The 25,747-nt window shown below is 39.9% G+C and overlaps 1 protein-coding gene across 3 annotated transcripts; it reads left to right on the forward strand.

The window, feature by feature from the left end:
• The first annotated feature begins 345 nt into the window (after positions 1 to 345).
• On the forward strand, positions 346 to 25,747 carry insyn2ab (inhibitory synaptic factor 2Ab). 3 transcript variants are annotated; one of them, XR_007814835.1, is made up of 6 exons: positions 346 to 3,204; positions 10,197 to 11,367; positions 15,462 to 15,533; positions 23,727 to 24,190; positions 24,347 to 24,508; positions 25,246 to 25,747. XR_007814835.1 is itself a non-coding variant. In XM_051076903.1 (4 exons), the coding sequence occupies exons 2-4, from the start codon at positions 10,202 to 10,204 to the stop codon at positions 23,908 to 23,910; spliced, it is 1,422 nt and encodes a 473-aa protein (XP_050932860.1). In that variant the 5' UTR covers positions 346 to 3,204; positions 10,197 to 10,201; the 3' UTR covers positions 23,911 to 25,747. The 3 variants fall into 3 exon arrangements, 1 of the variants encoding a protein (XP_050932860.1); XR_001963276.2 differs by having other exon boundaries at positions 346 to 2,835; positions 3,042 to 3,204; positions 24,347 to 25,747; XM_051076903.1 differs by having other exon boundaries at positions 23,727 to 25,747.

Here is a 25,747-nt window from a genome sequence, read left to right on the forward strand (position 1 = left end):
GACTGTGCACACTTCCCTCACCTTTGAGACTTAGGAGAAGTCAGTAGAGATTGGGAAACTGGAAGAAATAGAACAGTGTTTGTGTTTGAACTTCAATGTATTCCTTCAATCTTTCACTCAATTTCTGCTGTTTTCCTATCCACACATTTATCTTCACTTTCCCATGCCTTCATTCAAATACACACTTCCCCTGTTTCAATGGAGTATGACAACTTTAAAGTCTCTGCATGTACAGTGGCCCAGAGGCTCAAGCTGTCCTTAGGGATCCAACCGTAATGAATGGTTAAGCTGACAGTCATCGGCAAGTACAGAAGGCTTTTTTTTTTTTTTTTTTGCATAAATCTGGACACTCCCCTCACAGCCTTTGGCAGGTCAATAAATGGAGTAGTAGAGAAGGGATTGAGGAAAGTGTTGGGGGGGGGGGATTTTCCCTACTTGTCAACTCTGTGTTGTTCCACTCATTAAGCACAGTGAGATTAAGCCGGTGTTGGGACTGAGGGGGAGCTGTGGTTCGTGGTGGGTTGGATTGGCATGCATGCAGTGGGCGCAGTCAGAAGCTCGTCATAGGCCCATGAACAGGCAGGGCTGGGAGGAAAACAGACAATTAAATCAATAAGACAGCAGTCAGCAGATCACTGCGCCGGCTACTGCTTCCCCTCAGCCTTTTGGAAGAAAAAACTCATTTGAAAGAGCTCTCTCCTCTTCAGCTTCAGGTTGCTTACATAAGCAAAGAATGGTAAAACTTTGGCCCTGTGGCCGAGTCCTCTTATGACATCTCTCCCCTAACCTCAACCTGTCACTCCAAAGTAATCAAAGTTAATTTGACTTAAACAGACAGACGTAACAAGCTGTACTTTAAAACATAAAATAGTCTTTGAAACACCTCGCAAGGTTTCAGAGCTCTGTAATCGTCCTCCTGCAGTAAATGACAAAAAGTAGAATTTACTCCTGAAACGACTATTACCGTGAAAGGTACATTGGCAAGATTTTAGTCTATAACAGGTTTCAATCTCTAGGGCAATCTTATGAAGCAGAGTGCCAAACAGTGAAACTCAGTATCACTCCCCAGGAAATTAAAAGTATTAGTTCGCTGAATTTACTGCCAGGTCTCTTAGAGTTATTTCTTTACCTTTTCAGCTCATGAGGTTTATGGTGTGAGTATTTAAATACATGTATATAGAGTACATACACAGGCACACACATTCATACTAAAGGAATGTACAGTCTGATGACAGAAAATGTTTGTGGGGGAGGCCTGGCAATCAGGGCAACTTTCATTTACTTAGAGTTCAGGTTCTTTATTTAGTCCGCTAACTCCTTAGAAAAATATGTAGGTCTCTGCTTTGCTAAATGCTTGACTTTCTTAAGCAGTCAAAAGGGTTATAGGTATTTGGGGATTTTATCCATACTGGTACAGATACAGTCGATACTGAATTTTAGCACAACTTTTTTTTTGAATTACTCTGCAATACTGGTGAAACAATCAGCAGTTATTTCTTACCATAAAGTTGGAAATGTGTCACTGCAAATAAACTAAACCTAAACTCCCCCTGTGTAGAATTTTAATGTAATTTTAGAATCTTTCATATTATTCTGATGGTACAGGTTTTTGTAGAGAAAAAAAAATTGGTACAGTCCAGCTTTTAAATCATTCATTCTCAGTATTGCCAAGATGGGATCAATACACTGCTGTTTCCCACAGTGTCTTTTTGAATAGCACCACTAGGAGGCAGAAAGAAAGAAAATTATAAATCCTACACACAGGAGCTTTAAATAAAGCAAACAGCACAAGTGAAAACTAACTAAATTGTTTGGGGAGAAAACATTATTCATAGAGGAGCAAAGATTTAAGCATAGTAGTGTTAGCTATGCAAGCAAACACGTGGACCCTACAAAACATCTGTATCACACACAATAAACACAATAACACTGTGATCTTGGTTTTATTTGTGCAAAGTGTAGTCTTTGTAGCCACTAATGTGCTCTCACATTAGATATAGATTGATTTCTTCCTCTATGTATCAAGTTCTCATGTTGTTCCCATAAACTAGGATTATTTTGTGAGGGTTTGAGGAAATCTCCTTTTAAGGAATGTAGTACTTTGAAATGCATATAGGTGGTCATATTATTATGTTTCTATATGAAGAAATCTAAGAAATTTAAAATGTCTCCAAAATCAATATTCCCCTTTTACCAGTGAACATTTCTCTCTGTGCCTCAACCCTCTCTGTCTCACTGTCTCCATTACTCCCTCGTCATTTCATTTTCTCTCTCGTCTCAGATTCTCATTAACACTGCTGCCCTGTTACCTCTTCGCCCCCCCTCCTCGTTAAGCCACAGAGCCACTTTTCTCTGTTCCTTTCCCAGATTCAGCCCCCTACACCACCTCTCATAAACAATGTGTAGATGTATGAAAGTAATGGGGGGCAGGAGACATCCAATTAAAAGCACAATGCATTATTATTTCACAGCTCCCCCTTCTCTGCCGTCTCCCGAAGCCCTTCAGATTATATAACAGCTCAGTGTCAACGGAGCCAGCCTGTGGAGGACAAGTTAAGGGGGTCTTCGCCGGTGATGCAGCTCAGCGACTCTGGACTTTCCCCAGTAGCTTGTGCACTACCCCCTCACTCCTCCTCCTCCTCCCTCTCCTCCTCCTCCTCCTCTTTCCTCCCTTTTGCCATATCCACCCACCCATTCCACCCACCAGCCCACCTTCTCTCTCCCTTCCTTACACACACATACACACATACACTCAATCACGAATGCACAGGGATTGCAGCAGCAGCAGCACCGCGAGATGGAGATCTCCGCTGCGTGTGTGAGTGCCTGTTCCCGGTGAGTGCAGGGACAAGAGCGAATGAGTGTCAGTGATGCTTGAATAAGGTGTATGAGGGAGAAGAGGGGGAGAGAGCGCGGAGTAAAAGGCAGGAGGGGGATATCAGTGAGGACCCGATGAGGTTTTGAGGCAATGTGTGTCTGTTTTTTTCCCCCTTTCATCCCGATAACCTGAATCTTTGCCGGATGTGCCACAACTACTCCAGCTGTCACTGCACCGGCTGCCTCTCTCTTGGTCCTCCCGCAGCCTGTGAGAGCTGCTCCAGTGGCTGGACGGTACCCTGGCACCCACTGAATACATGGATGAACACTGGCTCTACAGGGGATCTGCGCTTTCTTGTCCTTTGCACCTCTGATCTGTTTCTCAAGGTAAGAGTTACACTTCCTTTTTTTGGAGTTGCACACATATTCACAGGCATTGCAAAAAGAGTGAGGATTGATCTGGTCTGCCTTTTAAAATCTTAATTGAATCAAAGTGGTCATTTGAAGCACCCACGAATTATGATAAATACTGTTAAAGTGTTTGGGTAGTGTTGCATGCATGTGTATGGTCCCTGCATGCATTAGATATGGGTAAATAAGGGAGGGGGCATTTCTGCATCCAGGCAGTGGAAGGTTTAATGACTAATCAGAAGAACACGTCAAAGGCTTTTTCTTCAGAATTGAAAATTAAGATGATTAGTAATGTAATTTGACTTTGATTAATACACTTACCATAATGCGTGTCTTTGTAGCCTTTGACAGACATGCAGTATTTATCTGATGAGGCAGGGGCTGATTATCAAGATTGCTGTACTTGTGAATTGTCTGGGCTTGATAGTGAAGAATATTGATGAGCGCTCACTAATAGACTATTGTATATTACACTGTGATAGACTGTCGGAATGATGATCATTTATTGGAAAACACCTATCGTATTAAGTGGCATAGGCTATATGACATTCGTATGCGATGAGTGATGTGGTCCTCAAGGCTGAATTTGATGAAAGATGGATTCAGACTTATCATGACTAATGACATGTGTGATCTGGGAAGCTCTAGGGTGCTGCATCACATGCAGAGCTGCACTTATATTTGCTCTCAGTCATCTCTCTCCCTGTCTCTCTCTCTCTCGCTCGCTCTCTTACCCTCTATTTCTTACACGTCATTCCTTGAGTGCCTAAATTTACAGGAAACACAGACAGGATACAGCTTTAAGGTGCCAAACATGCTGTGGTTTGTCTGCCTCAGCAATCTCTTCACTTGTTAAATCATCCTCTGCATTACACACATCATTTCAACCTGAGTACACATGTATGACTGTAGCCCAACCCTTTATCAATCAATGAAGCCATCAGGGTGATGCACTATAAATGTAAGCTCTAAAGTGTTAAACTTACAGACTGTCTTCTTTATTTGATCCAAAAAGAGACCCACACAGGCAGGTGAGCATGTGATCAAAAAAAACAAAAAACAAAAAGCAAAAACAACAACAAAAAAAAACCACCCCAAAATGCCCTTGTGCATTTCAGCCTCTCCAAACGTACTCTTCCCAAGGATCCATTTCACAGCCAGTGCTCTCATCCTGGAGATACAGGGATGGGAGCTTTTTAAAACCTCCTGCTATTCCCCTATAACAGAAAGTGCTGCTCACTGATAAATCTTTTAAGCCAATGTCATAAAGCAAACTTTCACAGGTGTAGCCTGCAGCCCGGATAGATACAGATAGCTCTGGACGACAGCTGGAATAAGAAGGTGTGTGTGTGTATGTGTGTGTATGTGTGTCTTTTTGAGTGCGTGACTGTGGAGCACTCAAAACTGGCTGGGATTGTTTTCAAAAACTGGACAACAGACAATATAAAAATCTTGGACCAAAGGGGTTGACACCGTTGCTGGAAGAAGAGCTTGATGGTGCATTGAGAAAAAGATTACAGTAACACAGTTGTGTGTAGGGGCATAACCTATACTGCACACATGCACAGCACTAAACAGAACGCATATAACTACACATAAACACACAACCTTATGGACTGGACAAAGGCGTAGGTACAGTCTGGTGCAGTGTTATCACGTCCTTTACATTGTGCTTATGAAGTCATAGTTGGTGCAATGTCACACTGTAATTTATGCAAATAGTGAGAGAAAATTCCTCATGCAAAATGGATACATTGCACAGTAACAATGCACAGAGTAGAGCGCATGGGGGGATGATGAGCACAGTATCAACCTGTGTCGTAATGAAAAGTGAAGCATTTACCTTGCAATACGCCCCTTGTTTAAGCACACATTACTAAAATGATGAGCTGCAGCAGTGAAGAACATCCCGTGTTTACGATGCATTCAGTTTGTAACGGTGGTGCAGTGGCGGCTACTATGTTGGAGGAGTGGGAGGCCACTATAATAACATTACATAAACACTAATGATAGTGGCTAGACAGTTTTTTCCCTATGTAAATATCCTACAGATGCACTTCAGTAATTATTGTGTTGATGCAGTCTGACAAGGATGTAAGGCGATCTAAGCAAAGCCGTTTCCTTCCTTCTGCTTTGAGATGAGGCATAAATCATGAGTCAGCAGTGTTGTAGACCTGTTATAGCATGGGAAATGGATCCAGCATCTGTATTAACATTCTTTACAAACAGCCACGTTTCTACAACATTGTGGTCAAAATAAATCAATCGTGATACTGTAGCCAAAGGTGTTTTCCCCCCCCCTTTTTTTCTCATACATGCAGTATTTTGGCATGAAGAACTGAAGGGCAATTGGAACAGACAACGTGGTCTGCCAGGGTACATAAGGAGATTTCAGAGGATTACTTTTGCAATTTTAGAGTCATTGCATTATTCATAATCCTTTGGATAGCTGAGGCCAAATCAGGGAAGGACCTCAGGTCATTAGCAGATATAGCTTGCTTTGAGAAGAGGAGGAGGAGGGCTTGGAGGAGGAGAAGAAAGAAGGCGACGAGGCAAAGGAGATTCTCGCTGAACTATCTGAATGTATCCATGTGTCACATCAGCCTCTCTCTCTCTCAGTCTCTGTGTATCTGACTTCCAACAATAATGAGTCTCTGAAGAGCTTTTCTCGATTCCCTTTGTGTGAATTACCATTTAGCTGCTTTACATCCCTCACATGACTGAAAAAGAAATTGTATGCTCTTAGAAGAGACTTCCTGCAGATGTGATTACCTTTTCAGTGGTGTGAGATTGGTATTTCTGAGTGTGAAATAGTATGATCCCATGTGAATCAGCCTCGAACAAATTCTTTTTATCCGTGGAACCGCTTCTGACAAACAACTTACGCTAAAATCAAAGTGCATACTAAGCTATGTTTCAGAACAAATACCACCCCCAATAAAAAATCTGCTGCTCCAAATTCCAAAACAACTGTGTGTAAATTCATGACACAGCATACCATATTGTTCGTGTATAATGAGATTGAGCTAGTTGCTTGTGTTTTTTTTTTTTCTTCTCTCATCTGGCACTGAATGCATTGCAGTGACTGAAGTGACACTAGAAGCTGTTGGCATGCAGTCTCTTTTTCCTCCCAGCATTAATAGGAAGCAAGATGAAGCACAGTTGCCTGTAAATATATTCCATTTCATCAACAGTTTGAGCTGAAGGGGTTAGGTTACAGTGGACAGTCTGCAAGGTGAAACACATGGCAGGAGTCCCAAGATATACAACCTCATGCTTTTTATTATTAGTCCTTGTCTGCTCTTGTGTGTGTGTATGTGTGTGCGTGTGCACGCCTGTGTGTGTGTTTGTGTCTATGCACACGCTTCTCAAGATGCTGGCAAAGGCCTCTCTTTGAAAAGGTGACAACAAAGCTGACACACACTAATACTCAGACACTTTCTGTCTCTCTTTCTCTCACAAGAAGCCTGAGAAGGTGCGCCGCGCACACACACACACACACACACACACACACAGTGTATACATTCAAGTGTCCATGTGGACCTGTGTACACCCACACAAAAAATAATGCAGAGTCACATGGAACAAAGACATTTTGCCACCATTTAAAAGTGTGTGTTTCAGTATTGCTCTGAGTTACTCACTCTATTGTTTGTACTTTTTACACATTTGGTCATTATGTCACTGGAGCTCTGCATGGCTTTGCTGACGTAGATCAACTGTAGATCAGAAATCAACATTAGTCTAATCTAGCCATGCTTTTCCTTTTACAAATTTCATGGGTGGAGTGAATCTGACAGTAAGGACATGTCTCTTCGGTATAAATTTCCCCACCAGAACAATCACATTGATGGATTCACAATGTCTCAGAATGATAAAACATGATTACTTTCAGAGAAGCTGTGACACCATGAATAGCTTGCTTTTGTGTGGTAATAAATGATTCATTGGAGTTTATTTATCGTGTGGTGTCTTGTCATATGAAAATGATTAACCAACTCTTTCTGATGTTTCCTTTCAACCATATCAGACATCATTTCATTTCCTTGTGCTGTTTTATATATTTTCATGCACTAGCTATGAAATGTGTTTCATCACCAATGAGACAGAAAATGCAGTATTTCTCATTTGATCATATGGACCTTAATTCCAAGCTCTGCATGGGGAGTGACTATAAACAAGCAGTACTTTGTTCTCCTTCTTTGTACGATCAAAGCAGCTTGTGATTTCTTACATAATCAACATAAATCAAGCTATGCCATCGGAAATATGTAAAAAAGAAAAGAATACTCTGAAACAATGACATTGAATGTGGTCTAAATTATTTGGTAATGATGAATTAAACATAAAAATGTGTCACTGATTACGTGAGAAATTTATGTTAATGATTGGCCCATCATTAGTATAACAGTAGTTAAATGAAATACATCCTATCAATGAAGCATATCAATTCTAGCTCATCACAGTGCTACATTTACAAACACAAGAAAGAATTTATCATTTTAGTCTGGCTCTATGAATTATTTTTTCATCTTAAAAATCAAGCTTTGGTATGGTACGACAGTTGTTAAAAAATATGCTTAACACTTTTTGGAGACTTTAACACTTCTCCACCAAAGTGAAAACAGTTTTTTCGTTCACATATGTTCAAGCGGTTTCAAACCATTTGTGAACTTATGGATGAGTAGCAAATGTCTTTGTGAACTGAACTGTTTGCAGCTCTTAGTATTAAGTTGAAACAAACAGTAATTTGTAAACATTTAAAGTTTAAGGTGAGTTTTGTCAGCTGACTCACAGCTTTATGATGATTTGGTGTCTAGGCTCTGACCTTGTCAGGCCACTCAGCACAGCAGAGACCTGGGAGTGATGATAATACATTTCCCTCTGGGGAGTTTAGAGTCAGAGCCCACAGGTGGATACACGTGGAGAAGCCCAACACCAGCTATTATGTGGAGTCTAGTGGGTGCAGGGCCACAGCTGCTGTTTGGGTCATTTCCTCTGTTAAGGACCTCAGAGCACAAAGGGACTATATCATATAGTAAACACCTTCCACTAGTGGGCTGAGCACCAACCGCCCCACAGCAATTCCATAACAAAACACCTCCAACCATTGTTGGAAAAATACTATCAAGCGATGTAAATGCAGTAACTCACAACAATATATCTGATGAAATGCCATAGCATTGATAAGGAGATGACCACAAGTGTGTGGTTACAGTGAGCTTAACATTGGCAAAGACTGTGGCTGAATGTATCAGTGCAGAGCGAAGAACAGGAGCTCAGCAGTTTAGATGTAATTATGATATGCAGAACAGTAAAGCGATCTGTCACATGAACCCATTTGTTTGAGTCGGAATGTTTCCCTAACATATGGCTGAATGTGATCTGTGTTGGCAAAATGTAAATGCAATTCTCCTATGTGCGACAAGAGCAAATTCCCCATAAAGCCGAGTGAACATGTGAACACGTTTAAATCACTAAAGCTAATGTACGCTATTACTCTAAGAGAGACCAGAGTTTGCAGTGATCCAAAAGGAGACCCCAAAAATAACATCAGCCAAGGTAAAGTAATAAGACAGAAAACCGGCTGAGCCCAAAACACTCATTATACTGAAATGTGAGTATTATTATTTAACCGCTACATAAATCAATAACATAAATGTGTCATAAAGGCATTTGTAAAGCAAAAGCCAAAATGGAAAAAAAAAAAAAAATGTCTGTCACTCAAAGTTAGTTTTGTTCATGGGCAGGTCCAAAACAACCAACAGCCCTGTAGTTTCATATATTCTCAAGCACATATTTCCTTAACAAAACAAGGACATGAACTCACATATACATGTTAGTGTAACCAGGAAATACACAGCTTAATGAGCAGTGATCTGTCATCTCAGCAGTGATAACATCCTAAATTAACACCAAAACTGAGGATGATAATGGACAGAAATAACACTCTATGAACTTAGTTTCTGAATGGTGGCAGTAGCAGCAGCAGCAAGAAGTGCAAGAAGTGGTGTCATGAAGCAAATGATCAGACTTTTGACAGCTGAGCTTGCTTATGAAATGCTACTGTACATAAGTAGCAGCTGCAAGTGTCCCCAGAGTTAGCAATGAGCTGTGCAGTGAGCCCTAACAGGACAAAAAAGTGGGTAAGGTATAGAGTTGCTAAGTGGGAGGAGCTATTTTCAGCACCACTGGTTCTGCAAGTAGGGAAGTCTCATTCATTTAGACGATGTTAGGTAACTGAGTTGGAGCACATCCACAGATTGGATGGGCAGGAAAACCTCTGGTTGAATCACCTTTACAAAAACTGAAAACTGTCTAAGAAAATATCTGGTTCTATAAATAAAAGTTTGAATGTACTGTGTACATAAAAACATGACTCTCAAAGCACATTTCTGCAAGAAATGTCCAATCATTGAGCTTAAAATTCTGTTACAGGAATCATTAATGGGAAGTGGAAACTAAATATTACAGTGTTGAAAAAACAGCTTTCTGGGCAAATTTTAGAATGAATTCTGCAACCATGGCACCACATTTTGTCCTCATTAACAAAGGATTTATAATTTGTCACAACTCTGACTCATGCTTCTTCTCTATAGCAAGGCCATGGCTCCTGGGTATTGTAGTATTTAGAGCTGTCTGCCATGCCAAAAAAACTGCAGTAATTAAAAGTGGTGGCTGTAATATAAACCCATAGGATATAACGTTGGGAGCACTGGACAAAAATATTCCAGTCAATAATTTGTGTGACTAGATACAAGACTATACACATGCATAATTGGACAGGCACATTTCACAATGTGTATTGATAAATACTGTGGCATTTTTCAATCTTGGATTTGGATTTTGCTTTAGCTTGTAATGTGTTACCAGAATGTAAAGTTATGGTCCCAAAAGGAGAAAAGAATCAAGTCATCATAACAGAATAACACAGTCTCTCATTTTTTCCCCTCTTTTACCTTTTTCAGGAAATATGGTGAGCAAAGAGGACACCAAATGCGTTGTTCTCTCAAATTCAGATGAATCAGATTCAGAAACAGGCCCATCACACAGCCTTGACACACAGTCTGGACCAGAATCAGGCAAGCAGCAAGTGAAGAAGAGAAACAAGGCCTTACAAGTACGTTTTAAGGATATCTGTGAAGCTCAGAATGAGCATAGGGGAAGACGCTCCAGATCCATTTCCTGCAAAGTGACACACAGAAAATACATGACCATGCCTGCCAGGCGCTCTATTCCAAATGTTACCAAGAGTACTGGTGTCCAGACCTCACCGGACCTCACTAAGCGATACAAGACTTTCCCTTTTGAGAGGAAAAAAGGACATACATTTAAACATACTGCTTTGGTGGAAGATTACAGAGGACAGAACAATGGGTTTTTGAGTGATATAAAGGCAGGAGGAGAGGACGGACAACCTATCGGGGAGTCCTCTAAGTACAAGGGTAAGATTGTGGGGCAGACAAAAGCATTGCTTCACCACACTGATGACAGCAGTGATACAGAGGATTTGCTTTCCAGTGCCAACTGTGTGGATGGACCCTCATGCCCAGACTCCTCACATTTCTCAGAAGAGTGCCATCCTAGCAGCCCTCCGTCCAAAAGTGAACAAGAGTACCAGGTTTGTGGGACAAGGACCAAACACAAAGGATTACCCAAAGAAGACATGGATGCTGGCACTTCTTCAAAGCGCCAGCTGGCTAACTCAGAGTTTTCACAGGACAAGTCAAAGGGTACGGGCCCTGTTGCGTGGAACTCTCTGACACAGGTGGAGTCTTTAGGAAGCCCCTCTGTGAGCTGCAAACGGAAAAAGGGCACACAGCTAAATGAACAGCAGTCACAGACACTTCCCCATAGTGCCAAATGTTCTGTACAGTCACAAGGGCAGTGTCGGACAAGGCATGTGTCAGCCTCCTCTAAACTCCAGCAAACAGTTGGGGGGGACGAGGGCTTTCCTCCAGGAGACACAGGAGCCCTAGGCATGGGGAGCAGCCAGCAGATAATGCCCTTATCTGGAGACAAGGATATCAAAGCACAGCTGCAGGCCATGGAGAGCCTCATCAGCTCGAGCCAGGAGACCATCAAGGTCCTACTTGGAGTTATTCAGGAGCTGGAGAAAGGTGAAGCACAGAGAGAGGGGTGAGTAGAGTAAGCTTTGCAGTGCAGACCTTTGCATGCATGCTACCAAACATACATTATATGTGGCATATGTATGCATATTTCAGTGTCGGACCACAGGAACAGCAGTACAATGGAGTTCGACAGGGAAAGAAATACAAGCAGACAGCTGAGCTGGATGTAAACAAGCCAACAGTTTAGTTATTATTAACCACAGTATTTGGAGTTGTAGCAGAAAGAGAGAAAACCAGAAATGTTACTAATATTCCCTCATCTCACAGAACTGTGTGGAGAACATGTTCAAATCCACAATGCTAACATGATGTTTTGCAGTTATAATGTTTACCATATTTATCATCCTGGTTTAACATGTCAGCATGGTAGCATTTGCTAATTAGCATTAAACATAAAGCTAAAGCTGATGGGAATGTCATAATATAGTTAAATGAAAGGTCAGGTCAGACAAAAGTTTTTTGATCCTCTGGGGACCATGAATGTCTTTTCTAAATTTCACAGCAATCCATCCAGTAATTTGTTGAGATATTTCAATAAAACCCATGGTGACACTTGAAGAAAGACCAGAGGATCACCATTGTTATTAGACTTCATCCTCTGGGGACAATGAATATCTGTACACAATAAGCTGCCAGTTAGATGAGATTCGATGAGATCTTTCACTCAGTAAGTGATAAGGTTTACCTACTGGTGATGCCAGAAATAAATACAACCTTGACAATTGGCTTAGAAAACATTGGGCATGACTTTCAGGCTCTTTTGCCATATCCTGTGCCCTATACAGGTGGCATTACAAGAAAAGTGGCACTGCACAAAAGCCTGAAAATAATTTTGTGTTGTAACTGGTTTACATACTCTATGAGGGGCACTAGGGGGCTAATCACTGGGGGGGGGACCCATGCAACCCATGCAACCCTGTGCCACTCCTTTAGACCCACCCCTGCTGCTACAGGAAAAGTCATAGGTTCACCAACCATAGCATGGCTAAAAATGTATTAGCGGTGGGATATCAAGATATAATGGGGCATTTCAAATACACCACACTACACATGGCAGTTCTATTATTATTGCAAGAGTAAATGTGCTTCCAATAATTCTTAATATGTAATAATTTATTAGAGACATACCTTTATATGAGAAATGTATTATCATGCTTCATAAAGTCCTCAAGCCATGTTTACAGCCAGACTCTTACAGCTGTGCAATTGTAAGAATCAATGTACTCCATCTTTAAAAACCCATAGCAACACAAAGTAAATTGTATTTAAGTCTTATCCACATCCAGTGGAGAACAAGGCACCCTAGTGTGGCTCTGTGGAACTTGGTTTTAAAGGCCCAATTAGTGCAGCCTCATAACACTTTGCCTTTCATCTCCACAAAATTGTGCCTGCTATAGTGCCTTCACTATGTTGTGTTCCATCAGTGTTATTATAGAGGTGCAGTTATAGGACGCAAAGCCTGCCTTCCACAGTACTTTCCCAAATACTTGTCCCCTTTTTGCATAGCTAGACAGTCAGATAGCCTTCTTTAAAACTATACTTTGAGATGAGCCAAAAAGAAAGTAAAAACCTCTCTATTCTCACCAGGAATAAATCCATTATATCCACTGATTTTTAAGGCACTGCTTTTAACATACGTGCAGTGATAATAGGAAAAGGTAGTCTATTGATCCAACAGGGGTACAGGGTCTATATCTATAGGAAGACATTTTATTCTCAGGTGTTAGCTCCACTTCTCTGTTTATGTGGAAATGACATGACAAAATATCAGACTTTTTGGGGATTTTATGTGCTGTCCCACACACATCCCATGAGGTAGTTACAAAAAAAAAAAAAAAAAAACCTGCAAAAGTACAGCGGGAACTCCCAATAATGCATTTGCTTGTTAACTGTTTCACATCCCCTCAGGTTTGATGATGTCACACTTAACACTGTTTACTTATCAATGTGATCCTGCAAAAAGGAACTACACACAATGCATTTGCTTGTTAGCTGTTTCACATCTCTCAAGTTTTTCCCAAACTGTAACAGAAGTAGGTCATTGACACTTGAAAATGCTTGATGTTTGGCACTGATGAATCACATACCTGCAATGAATTGAAATATTACCACTGTTCCAGTTTCTTACTCAATCACTGCATAGCTGAATGTTTAACTTTTTGTGTGCTTTTGTGTATTATATAAACTGTAGTGTTCAAGGTTTTTTTTCTTGAGGTGGTTATCAATGATAAGGCTTGTCCATCACACACAGAATAAAATCTTTCATATGACCTTATATGTCATAGTAACAATAATGATAGATATTTTTTTGTCTGTGTGATATCAACTCATAGTTATACTGTATTGATTAAATTGGCATAATACTGCTCTACATACACAATGATATACAGATATGAAGGTCTCTACCTACACTAGTCGTGCTAGTGCATCATACTGTAAATGTTATTCATAAGATAATCTGCAAAGTCTGCAAATCTCTGCTACATACAAAATGTGTAGAACACAGGAAAACATGCAGTATTTACCCTGTATGTATAAAGTATAGAATGCCATGTGAGACAAAGTGACCCGACCTGACTGTAGCTTTTGTCCGCACGTTATCAATCCAACATTAAATACTGTGCAGCTCTCAGGCAGGCAGAGCAGCAGGCACGTAGGCAGGGGGTGTGGACAGTGAAACTGGAATGACGAGGGCAGGACATATCCCAGGACAGCTGACGTGGGCAAACAACACAGCAGTGAATCTGTGCCAACAAACAGTCAGCTTAGAGAACGACTTTCAGAGGTGCAGTTATTTTTTTTCCCACACGAAGCATCTATGAAATCATCCTCTGTGACATTCTGTGCTTTAATACAGTGCCACCACAGTATATTGGGTCATGAACATTTTACCCCGAATGGGGAAAAAGAAGTGTTTTTGGTGCTGAGTATACACAGTGATTATAAATATAGGTTAATGTGCTTTGATTATCAGAGCGAAGCTCTTTAAATTAAAAGGATGTACATGAAAAGCCAGGCAGCAGCGCAGCACTAATGTAGACCTTGTCCGTGCAGTGAGTTACTGTCCTTGCTCACAGCTGTTCAGAGAGACTTCATTTGAGAACAGGGCAGGATGGATGAACTTGTTGACCTTGAGCTCTCATCAGCATTTTCGATCCACGCAGAGGCTGTTCTGTCTCCCCCAGTGAGGTCACCTCTCATGTCATGGTGAACAGTTGAGGTCCAACCCCTCCACATGTCATCCATCAGGGCGAAGGGCTACCGCGACAGCAAGCAATTACATGTGCAACTCTAACACAGCCCCTCCTATCATCCCCATTCCACTGCAGCCTGCCATTGTATGCAGTGATATATAGCTTGTATAACAATATGCACACCTGAATGCTAATGTGAACTCAAACAAGGAAATGTGAGGGACTGGTGATAGTAAATACTGCGACTGTTAAGACCAACAAAAGCTGACATATATTTGACGTGTCCTCCTTGACATGCACTTGCATAAGCTTCTGCTGTGCCCCAGTGAAGGGTTTACAGTTGGTCCTTTTTGTGGAGGTCCTTCAACATAAAAAATTACAACTCTTATACAGTACAGACCCTTGAGGCAATGTACCTGTGCCATAAACAGAGGACACACGATTTATCTTGTTGATTGTTTTGTTTTTTTGTTTTTTTAGCATTCTTAATATGTGTTATGTCTGTAGCAAATTGAGTTGGATAAGAAATAAAAAAGATGTACAGTATAGTCAAGATTGTAAAGATATTGATTTTCCATTACACATGATTCATGTAGCATTTAGTTGCTACTTACTTCCTATTGCCTATAGAATAGAGACACAGAATGCATTTTAAAACTATGTCATGGCAAAGCGAGGTAATCCTATTATGTAAAATCAGCAAGTCTGCACACTTGATTAACCAAATCTGAGAGAACTGCAGGATCAGAACCCCTGCTGCATTTTCAACTGTTAGGAATAAACAACACTGGGTAAAAACCAAGCTGAACAAATCTGGCTGATAGCTGATGCCCATAGGTGTTGAAATATGAAGCTCAAGCCTGTCACTGGAGATCACATATATCTTTTCATCTCTCTTTTTTCACAGGCTCTCCTACCGAACAGGACAAGACACAGCAAATTGTGATACTTGTCGAAACAGCGCATGCATCATATACAGGTAGGCCCCTCTCTGCTGCCAGTGTGTCATTAATGCTGTTTTCTGTATGATCAAGTGCTTCAGTGTGAAAGGGAGGCAAGAGGTGATTAGTGCAGTGACACTTGTGTACATTTACATTTACAGTAATCTGACTCAGGCATGATAGCTAATAGATAAATACAAAAAGACTGTGAAATCAAATTAAAATGAAACTTTTTGTGTGTCACAGTAAATGAGATCCAAAAGAGAAGAATCATAAAATAAGCATCAGGGATATGAGAGGAATAAGTCAAAGTAAATGGCAGAGCTGATGATACTGCTGTAGCATTAGAGCATGTGTTGCTACAATAGATGATGAAATAAATAATACCTCCAATATCATTTGCAACAGTTTCTGGTGGATGCATGGCCTCACTGTGACAGAATTAGTAATCATACACACCAGGGAGAAGTGAATTAGATGAAATACAGATGACCGTGTCACAGAGTATATGAAAACCTAGAATTTTATGACATCCCGTACTCAGAAACAAAGGCTGGGTTAACTCTGTACTCTCTCTGGAATCCCAATCAGCATTGCACTGAATTATTTGTTTTAAAAGACACTGTATTCCTGTCAAAATACACACCAGGTTTGTGAGGTGTAAGTGTTCTGGGCTGAAAAATGGCTCAGAAGCAGATGGGAAATCCACTCAAGTTATAACCTTGTGTCATTTGTCACTTCAATCCAAAAGCCTCCACTGAACCCTCTTGTTACCTTGTTGTCTAAAACAGGAAACAGACTGCAGTTTGGAAAATACTCTCAAGTTACCTCTCAGTTGCTTTCACATGAACCTAGGTGACCATAGAAAAAATATATACATAATCACAAATTATAGGGGTAGAATTTGTAAACTTCATGGATATCAAAGTTGGCTGCAGTTAGGGGATCTTCTTCCCAGCTTCTGCATTATGCTTTCTTTTTGACAAAACAGCTACTGCATTACAATCTTACTTTGTTTTGAGGAATTTAAAATATTTATAACACCTTGAATATTCTAAACTCATTGGGACAAATACCTGTAGATGTTTTTTACTGCAAAGAAAATGAATACTGCCCTGTAAATAACATTTTTCCACAAAAAATATGTTTCCTCTCTCTGCTCCCTTGATGAGTGCATTGTATGTAACTGACCCAGATTGTGGTCTAAGACAACAGAGGAACTGCATTTAATATCAGAGACAGAGGGATGAGAAATCATCGGGAGTCACACAAGAACCACTCATATTTTTTTCTATGACATCAATACGTCATATTCACCAGTATCCACTTGTTTGATCATCATCAAGTCTTAATCTGAATGATATTTTAATTTAAACATGAAACATGAAATCAACTAAAACAATAACAAAAACAACTCTCACACTCCAACCGCTGCCTCTATTGAAAGTTGCTGTCCGGGGGAAACTCCTCCATTGCACCTGACAGTACAACATCACCTATAATTAAGTGTATTCTCTCATCCATCTCCATGACTGTCACGTCTCCTTGACTGCCTCCCATTTAAGTCATGGCTTGCTTTGCTCTGGTAGGACATTCTTTGGCATCTAAATTTATTTCAGTATTTATTTATATATTTATAGTAGTCTCTGTCAGTATGGCTTTGCTAAGATGGCATGGCAATGACAGCTGTATTCATATTTTCTAATTTTTGTAATCACTGACAAGACAAAATTTGTTATTTTTTCATTTTCCAATTTCTAGCAGCAGGACTTAAAACTCCATGATTATGCTAATGATCAAATGATGAGCACGCACCTATTTACGAACAGGTGGTAGTCATCAAGTTAAAACTTGGCACACCCATATGAGCAAGTGTCAGGTAAAAACAGACAGACACATTTAAAGTAAGATTATAAAATGTTCATACGTCTGGCACATTGACATAATATGACAATAAACCTCACATTGGAGATTAGGACAACATGCTCCCTGATCTGCACTGCACACCTGACCCAGACACGGGCTGCTGAATTGCCTAAGAAGCAAGACTAAAGACCATTTCATGTTTTACTCCTGGTGCATCAAAAAAGGAGCTTTGGTATGATGTCGGTCTAGGTAGAATCAAAAATAGAAACAAAAGGCTTTCTTCCATCAATATCTCTCCAAAAACACAACAGGATAACAGAGACAGAGTGCCGCAGAGTGACAGCCACTCACACCCCCACACCAGTGCAAAACAGAGAGCAGCTTTGGACTGTAGTCAATAAAACTGGAAAACAGATTCAAGCTTCTTCTGAAGGAGCCTGAGTTGCGATTAAAGAATTAGACTCAACCAACATCAATACTAAGGCTAAAGGCAAAAGGGAGATCACCTCTCCTCAGCAAGAAAGGAAAAACTGGCCCAAAACTCCTTGGCAAAACCAGATCTCAGCAATACCAAATTATTGGACCTGAAGCTGATTCTGCTCTCAGCAGGAATAGTTTTAAAGCAACTGCTTTCTCAAGGACCTGGTGTCTAGCCTAAATTGTATATTTTTAAACAGATGGACTTCACCTAACTAATACTCATCCACACACATCCAGCTGTTCATTCCTTAAGATGTTGAAGTAAACAAGGCCAATGTTGGTGATAAGAATAGAATGGTCCACTTGTCCCAAACAAATTGGCACCTTCTTCTTTTTCAAGCCAAATCTCATCAAGCTGTCCAGATCAAAAACAATTAATATCCCCAGGATCATGGTCTCCCCTGCGTCAGTTTTCCAAATGCTTGCATTTTCTACTGAGCATGACCCTATCCTAGTCTCAAGGACTTGACTGACCTACAAAAGAGGAAAGGAGGACAGAACTGAGACAGCTGTAAACAACATCAGAATAAATTTGGGCATAGGAAAATAATATATTTTTCACCTGGTGAGTTCAGTAAAAGTAAATACTTCTTGTGGTGCATGCCATTGTTGAGTCATGTTCCCCAGTCTTTTATGTCAGTACATGCTGCTATTATAGGCCCTATCTGCAAACATGGTACCAGTTTCCATTATTATGTAGATGATACACTGCTTTATATCTCACTCAATGATCTGGTCCCTGTTGACAATCTTGTAAATAGCATTTATGCATTAATAGCATTAATGATTGGTTGGTGCTAAATATAGATTTTGGTTTGGACACTGGCCCAAAAAAATCAATTTATCATTTAAAGATCATTGCCATGATCACCATTTCTCTACAACTGTAAAAAAATAAAATAAAAATATATATATATATATATATATATATATATATATATATGTGTGTGTGTGTGTGTGTGTGTGTGTGTGTGTGTGTGTAAACTTTTATCAATTACTGTAATGGTCATGGTATAATTAAAATACACTGTGGACAAGGTAATGAACATGCCCTTATTCTTCAGTTAGAGTGGTAATTTTCCATAGTAACCAAAGTCAGTGACATCGACAAGTCAATGAACTTAATACACCCTGTCTGAAAATTGCTGCGTCACAGGCAACAACATTTAATGCTAAATAAGGCAGGATGCCCTGACTTTATGGAGCTTAAAATTAGAAAATTTGACCCACAACAGACCCACAACACCAACACTTGCAATGTAGCAAATTGCAGTAGTTTCCAGAAAATATTCATTTGTTAATTCTTACAGTTAATGATAGTACTTTCTATTATGATCTTTGTAATTTCTTTACGATCATACTGAATCATGCAAGCATCCCAATAATCAATGCATTTGATAAAGATATGCACTGTAACAAATATATTCAAATTTTTCAAATATGTTTTATTCAGTGTTCATTCTCCTAAGTCTCTCTTTTTATACAGCACTATAGATCTCCTGTTTGGATTTGTGTCCCTATTGATCAAACAGGCCTTTTCATTGTTTTGTTTTCACAGATTTAGGCATTACTGTAAGTAAGTGTGGCTTTCAACATGGGGCTTTAAGCAGAATGGGTATGTGAGAATATTTAGAATTATGTAAATACATGGCCATATGAGTCTGTGAGTGGTATTGTCTGTGTCATGTACTTTTTATTGGGCCTATAGTTTAATTATGACTCACTGCAGATAAATGGAGCAAAGGAATACATTTGGGTTTCACTGAACTGAGAGGCAAATATTATATAGAAGATATACTAGTAATACAGTTTGTGAGACTGACGCAAGAAGCCCACAGCACAGAGGAGCAAAGAAAAATCCTAAAGCATATAGCTGAGTTTCTCTTTTGTCATTTCATTGATCTTATCATGATAAGACAAAGTGTGCCAACTCTGTGTATCGGTGAAAGGAACTTGGCTTAATTAACAAGCCCTGAACAGTTTCTGATGGCAAAAGAAGTGGCCTCAGTCTATTGTCACTAAACCAAAGCATGTGGTATAGTAATAAAATCACAATGAAGACGCACTCTGCAGAGTTCTAATAAAGTGGAAAATTATCATCTCATCTGTGCTTTGTGTCATTAAATTGTTGTTGATTTCAGTTCATCCAACTGGTTTTTAACCGTCATTGAATAGAGCAGAGTTGTATTTGGCAAGCAGAGTAATAATCTATCACAGGTCCTATCTATCTCTGCCAAAGCAATTGTCATAAATATCTTAAATTCTGCAAATAGTGCTGTTTAGTATTCTTCAGCAAAACAGCAGCACAAACCTTCCAAGACTGAATGATGATCTTAGAGAAAAAAAATAAAAGCATGCCTTTATTGTTTATCTCTGCTCTTTATTTCAAATGTACTTTTGCCGTCACATAAAAGTATCTCATCATCACCGTCCCTGTGATTATAATAGTATATTAATCCAATGATTTTAACTGCTGATAGGGCAAAAATAGTACCAATTATCCTTCAAAGTTAGACAGCAACTGCATGTTGCAACTGTAACCAAGATTAGCAGCCCCTGAGATGTAGCCCTTAATTTCAGTGCAGTCCGGCATTTCTTACGTCTGATAAATCCAGTACTCTAGTGGCTGCTGAGCTCAGGTAGTCAATCTATGGGTCTTATCCAGACTTCAGCTTTCCCCCGGCAGTCTCTACAGCATACTGCAGCATCTCATACATCACTGCAACAAATAGGGCATACATATGGCGAGTGGGAGAGAGAGGCTGAATATATGGACAATAAATTAGGGCCAGAACTATAACGATACTGTCCATTCGCATCTGGGGAAAAATTGATTTCTTAAAGGGTTGTTTCACCCATTCACTCGTTTTCCAGAAAAACTGACAATTTCTCACCTTGTGGTATCTAGCAGTGCTGATAGTTTTGTGTCTAACTGCCCACATTTTGAACAGAAATTTTTGAAATGCACATTGCTGTTTAATTGTTCAGTGCTGTGAACAAATTCTGTTCATTATCATTGTAATTGGGTCAAGGCAGAAATCTTAGAGGCTAATAAAACTAGAAAATAATCTGCATAGCAAGATATCACTGCAGGACAGTGAAAAAAATGTTTATTATTAGGTGGCAACTGAATGATGAGACGGTATCCACCTTCTCCTCCTCCTCATATTGCCTTCCAATACTTAACTACATGTGTAGTTCAAACAAGATTTACAAGAGCATCAGTTGCAAATTATATGCAGGCCTACCACTGAGTCAGCCTAGAGTACAGCACAGCCTAAAACACATGCTCAGATCAAAGCATTAAAGGCTTTTATTCCTATCACGCTGTGTTGAATAAGAACCAGCATTTGAATCAAAGTATATTATGTAGTGTTTCCAATTTGGAACTAACAATGACTTTGAAAAACAGTTAAGTTCAGGGAGAGGCAACTGCAATGCAATATGATGAGACGCAAGGAGCTAATTAGTGACTGTGTCCCACACTGAGATGGTGAAGCTGTGGTTGTTTTGGTGAACAATTGTCAAGATTGCCTATTCTGTTTTGTTCTCATTAATGAGATTGGGTTTTTCCTCTGTGCATCTGTGAAGCAGAGAGCCATGTAATAGACAACAGCAATGGCTTTTATATCTGATAGACGTGACGGGAAGAATTTCTGCATCTGATTTACATAACCTGTGGGAGGTTTATGGTTCAACTATTGCCTGTCAGTGGGGGAAATAACTGTCAGTCTCTAGTGATTTAATCTACTATATCCCGTCATGTAGTTCTGAGGATGTTACACTATACTGGGCCTGAACCACTCATCTTGTCAAGTGGAGAGTTTGAACTGTGAATGGCCGAAGGGGAAATCACGGGAGGAGAAATGACTTTTACGCTGAAAGGTGCTGGTTGCATAAAGAACAGAGGACAGTGAACAGGTACACACTGCTGAATGAATAGAGTATGCCATGCTAAAAAGGCATCTCACAGCGGCAAAATCCCTCCCAGGAGTAACAATCATTGAATGGTGCTCAGCGCACCACGACCACAGACAAACAAATGGCTTCGCCACTGATCACAGCAACAGCTACTCACACTGCATAGCTAAAGAGATGATTAATCTGCTTTGCAGAATGCCCTAGAAAAGCCTCCCTGTCTCCAGCCGATTCAATCTGTTTGTGTACAGAGATGATCTTAGATATAGGACTTTTGTTTACTGAGGCACCTGCTCCCCAGTGCCACCCGCACTGTTACAGTGCTGCCTTTGGCTTCCCACTGAGGCACTTGTCCATAGCATACAGTAATTGCATGATCTGCCAAATGATTAATTGCTTAATAATTGCTGAGGCAATTCTATGTTGCGCCGTTCTGCTGTGAGTCTGCTCTGCTTTCTGTCAAGTCAACATTATTTAAACTGCACTTGTAAAAGACACAAAGATTTTAACATAGAACAAAAGATACAAATAGAGATAAAAGCAGGGAGAAATGAAACAATGGATGATATGAATAAGAGATGTTGTAAAACAAGTGCATCACATACTGCAAGAAGCAGTAGTTCTGCTGAGATAAAGGCTTCAGACTACACTAAAAACTGACTTTTTTGTTCGATGTCAGGGATTCAGCATTCAGAGGACCTGCAAGTTTTAGCTTTCATTTGAAGTGGAAATAAGAAAAAATGCACATGAGAATGAAGAGTGAGCAAAGCCCTGTACAGCTTCCCCTGAAGGCTTTAATAGAGCTCTGCTCTTAACTGACACTTATCTTAAGGGCGAGGACAGTTCCCAGGATTCATTATGTCACTTTGAGTATGGCATATCCTTCAGCGAACTAATTACACTGCCCATCAAAGCGGGTACTCTATCAGGCTGAGCTTTGTACTTGAACATCTATTTGTCTGGCTGCAGATAAGGAGGGGACTATATGTTTGACCTTGACATGTCAGATGTCATCTCTTTTGGCAGTTTCAGTTCTTCTTTCTACCTTTAATCCTCTCGACTTTGAATGACAGGAATTAGCTTCAGAAGTCGTAGTGTTCACTGTGTTAACTAATGTTGGATGAGTCAAAAATGCCCCGAACCAAAAAAGCAACAGGAAATTTCATTATCAGGCAATGTTTGTTGAGGAGTGTCATTTTGGCAGGCACATGGCAGATGATTCATTCTCTTTTATTTCCGCAATGATGCTTTCAAAATTTATTGCATACCCCAGGAATAAATACATTAACAGAGCACTGCAAATCAATAGCAATAAAGTGAAGGGAGATGGTGTATAATAGTGCATTTATCCCATGCTTGAATACAGGCAGTTAATCAAGGTCTGCTTGGCCTCTCAATGGTTTCATTTGGATGGGATTAAGCCCCACATATCTCACAAGCCTGAGAGATTTAATCGGAGAGAGAGTTCAGTCACGGTGCCGGAACAAAATCAGACGATGACCAGCCTGGGATTACACTGGCGGATGTGGAAGTCTGATGTCAGGAACAACCCACATTCTGGCTCTTTTTTTTTTTTTTTAATACAAATATAATCTATGCAGGGAAAAGCCCTTTGACTGCATGCATACAAAATACTGAGATGATGCAAAGGAACTCTATTACTCGGAGGAGTTTCTGAAATATGGATATGTGCCACAAGAAATATGTGCTGCCAGGGTGTCTGTCAGTGCATTTGAACCACTCGCCTCCCTCCCAGCCTCCATCTGGACATCAGTGGATTACTAGCATAAAAAATAAGTCCAAAACTGAGTCATAAATGCTACAGCCACCCAAAGGACAAGTCACTAACTTTAAAACTTTTCTGATTCATGCACCTGATTTTACTCTCGATCACAAAATACGAAATCTACAATCCAGTCAATCCTTGTAAATATTCTAAAATTCTGCCCCTTATGGTTGTCTTTCAGTGTCGAGCTCGACTTCAAGCTGCAGGAGGACAAGCTACAGCCCCTGATGAAGAGACTTTGCCCCCTGGATAGCCAACAATGCCCTGCTCTGCCTTACTCCAATGAAGTGTTCACATCCACCCCAAAACGGAAGTCCAAGACAGAGTCCAAAAAGCATGCTCGTTGGAAACTCTGGTTCCTTTGAATAAAACATGAAGGCTTTGGAAACTGCCTTTTTATTGGCCACATTAATACCCCTGTTACTCTCAAAATGGATGAAGGAATATTCAGAGGGAGTAATCAACCCTGTGAGAATGGATTACGCCAGAGACCAGTTCATTTGAGTTGAGACTGCACGTCAAGTCAGCTGGGGGACAGCAGAAACAAAATAATAATAATAATTTAAAAAAACTATTTAAATTCTGTCAGACCTTTTTCTGGCACGTGTGCTGGAGAGGGATGACACACACACCTGCAAAAACTAGGTGAGCTTTGGGATACATTTTGTACATATATTTTTTTAGCTGCGTAAAAATGGATGTTATTTATATACTGGTTAAAAGCCCCTCTCAGTTTATGTTTATGTCTTTTTACAGTATCCTCCAATGCAATGCACTTTTGGTCTTTTTTTTCCCCCTTAGAGCATATTGCTTGGCAACAAGAGGAGGTGCCATGTGGAGGGCCTTTTATGAGTGAAGCTGTAATCTTTGAACGGACATCAGCCCCACCTCCAGCAAAGCACAAACATTTGACTATTGAGAGGAACATGCGTAAAAGACTGAAACACAGTACAGTACATGACAGTATGTCATTGTTGTTCCTATAACCCTGTCTATTTTCTCCTCTCCTCCCTTATCTGTTAACATCCTGCTCAGTTTGTCTGCCCACCTGAATGTCTGCCTGCTTTTGTTAATAACCCGTCTCCTCTCTCTCTTTGTAAGGCTATCCCTTTATCTCCCTCTCTCTGTCCTTCTTTCTATCACTCCATTTAGCTTAACTGTGCTAAACTGTTTCTTGTTCCTTTTCTGTTGGCTACACTGACATGAAATGTTCAGAATCTATATTTTAGAATATCTATCTTTTTTATAGCAAAGATGCAGATGAAATTTTAAAATGTATATGTTTGGGCTCCTCCTCTTGAAGCAGATACAGTATAATAAGTGAAAATGCAGAACAAGTCTGGGTTAGATCTGATTTTCTAACAACATATATGATGTTTTGACTTCTTATAAGGTAGAAGTATTTTCTATGATAACTTAAGAAGTGTTTTTTTTCCTTTCTTTTTTTTTTTTTTGAAAACAACAAAAGTAAAGGCTATTTTAACATTTCTCTTTGAGTCCATAAAGAGTTTGCCTTGCCTCTCAATCACTTACTGCATCACAGCAAAGCTCTGATGTGAAGTCAAGAACCTGCTCTATTTTTTAAGCAATTTGTTTCATGTCCAGTTAGCTGACACGTGAAGTGTTGTTTTGTAATACTGATTATCTTGCCAGTCAACTGAAAAGTCTTGTAAAATTAAACAACTTTTTTTTCCCCACAGAAAACAATTACAGAACACCAAACACCTGTCTACCAACCCACACAAACAACTGTGCACTGAACTTGCAAGAGTAGAAGGGCTATACACAGTGCTAAGGGGAGTATGGTAGCAATCTTAAACAGCAGAGAAGACTTGTAGCCACCAGTTTTGGTTAAGTATAAAAAAAAAAACAACAAACAAACAAAACAGCAAAATGCTAACGATGTAGCAAAGACACTGAACTTGCACGCTGTTATAAAGCAAGTACCTACTGGAGTCTTAAAATAATTTTATAACAGCAGCTCTCATTTTGTGGAGATTATGGTACTGTTAAATGTCCAAGAAATGTCAGGAAGACACATACTGGCCTCCCATTGTTAGATTACGCAGTAGATTACATTATTCAGGTCACCAATTTCCATGCAAAGATCTGTACCCTGAGAAAGTGCAATTTAGTGATTATGTGCAATATTATGCATTTTTCTACTGTTTCTACATCACAATTAAAACATTTTCAACTGAA

Source organism: Lates calcarifer, linkage group LG16_LG22 (assembly GCF_001640805.2).
Source record: "Lates calcarifer isolate ASB-BC8 linkage group LG16_LG22, TLL_Latcal_v3, whole genome shotgun sequence".
Lineage (NCBI taxonomy): Eukaryota > Metazoa > Chordata > Actinopteri > Centropomidae > Lates > Lates calcarifer.

Coding starts and splice junctions, on each gene's coding strand:
- insyn2ab (XM_051076903.1), top strand. CDS start 10,202: ATGGTGAGCAAAGAGGACACCAAATGCGTTGTTCTCTCAAATTCAGAT. Junction 11,368..15,461: donor GGTGAAGCACAGAGAGAGGG/GTGAGTAGAGTA, acceptor CTTTTTTCACAG/GCTCTCCTACCGAACAGGAC. Junction 15,534..23,726: donor AGCGCATGCATCATATACAG/GTAGGCCCCTCT, acceptor GTTGTCTTTCAG/TGTCGAGCTCGACTTCAAGC.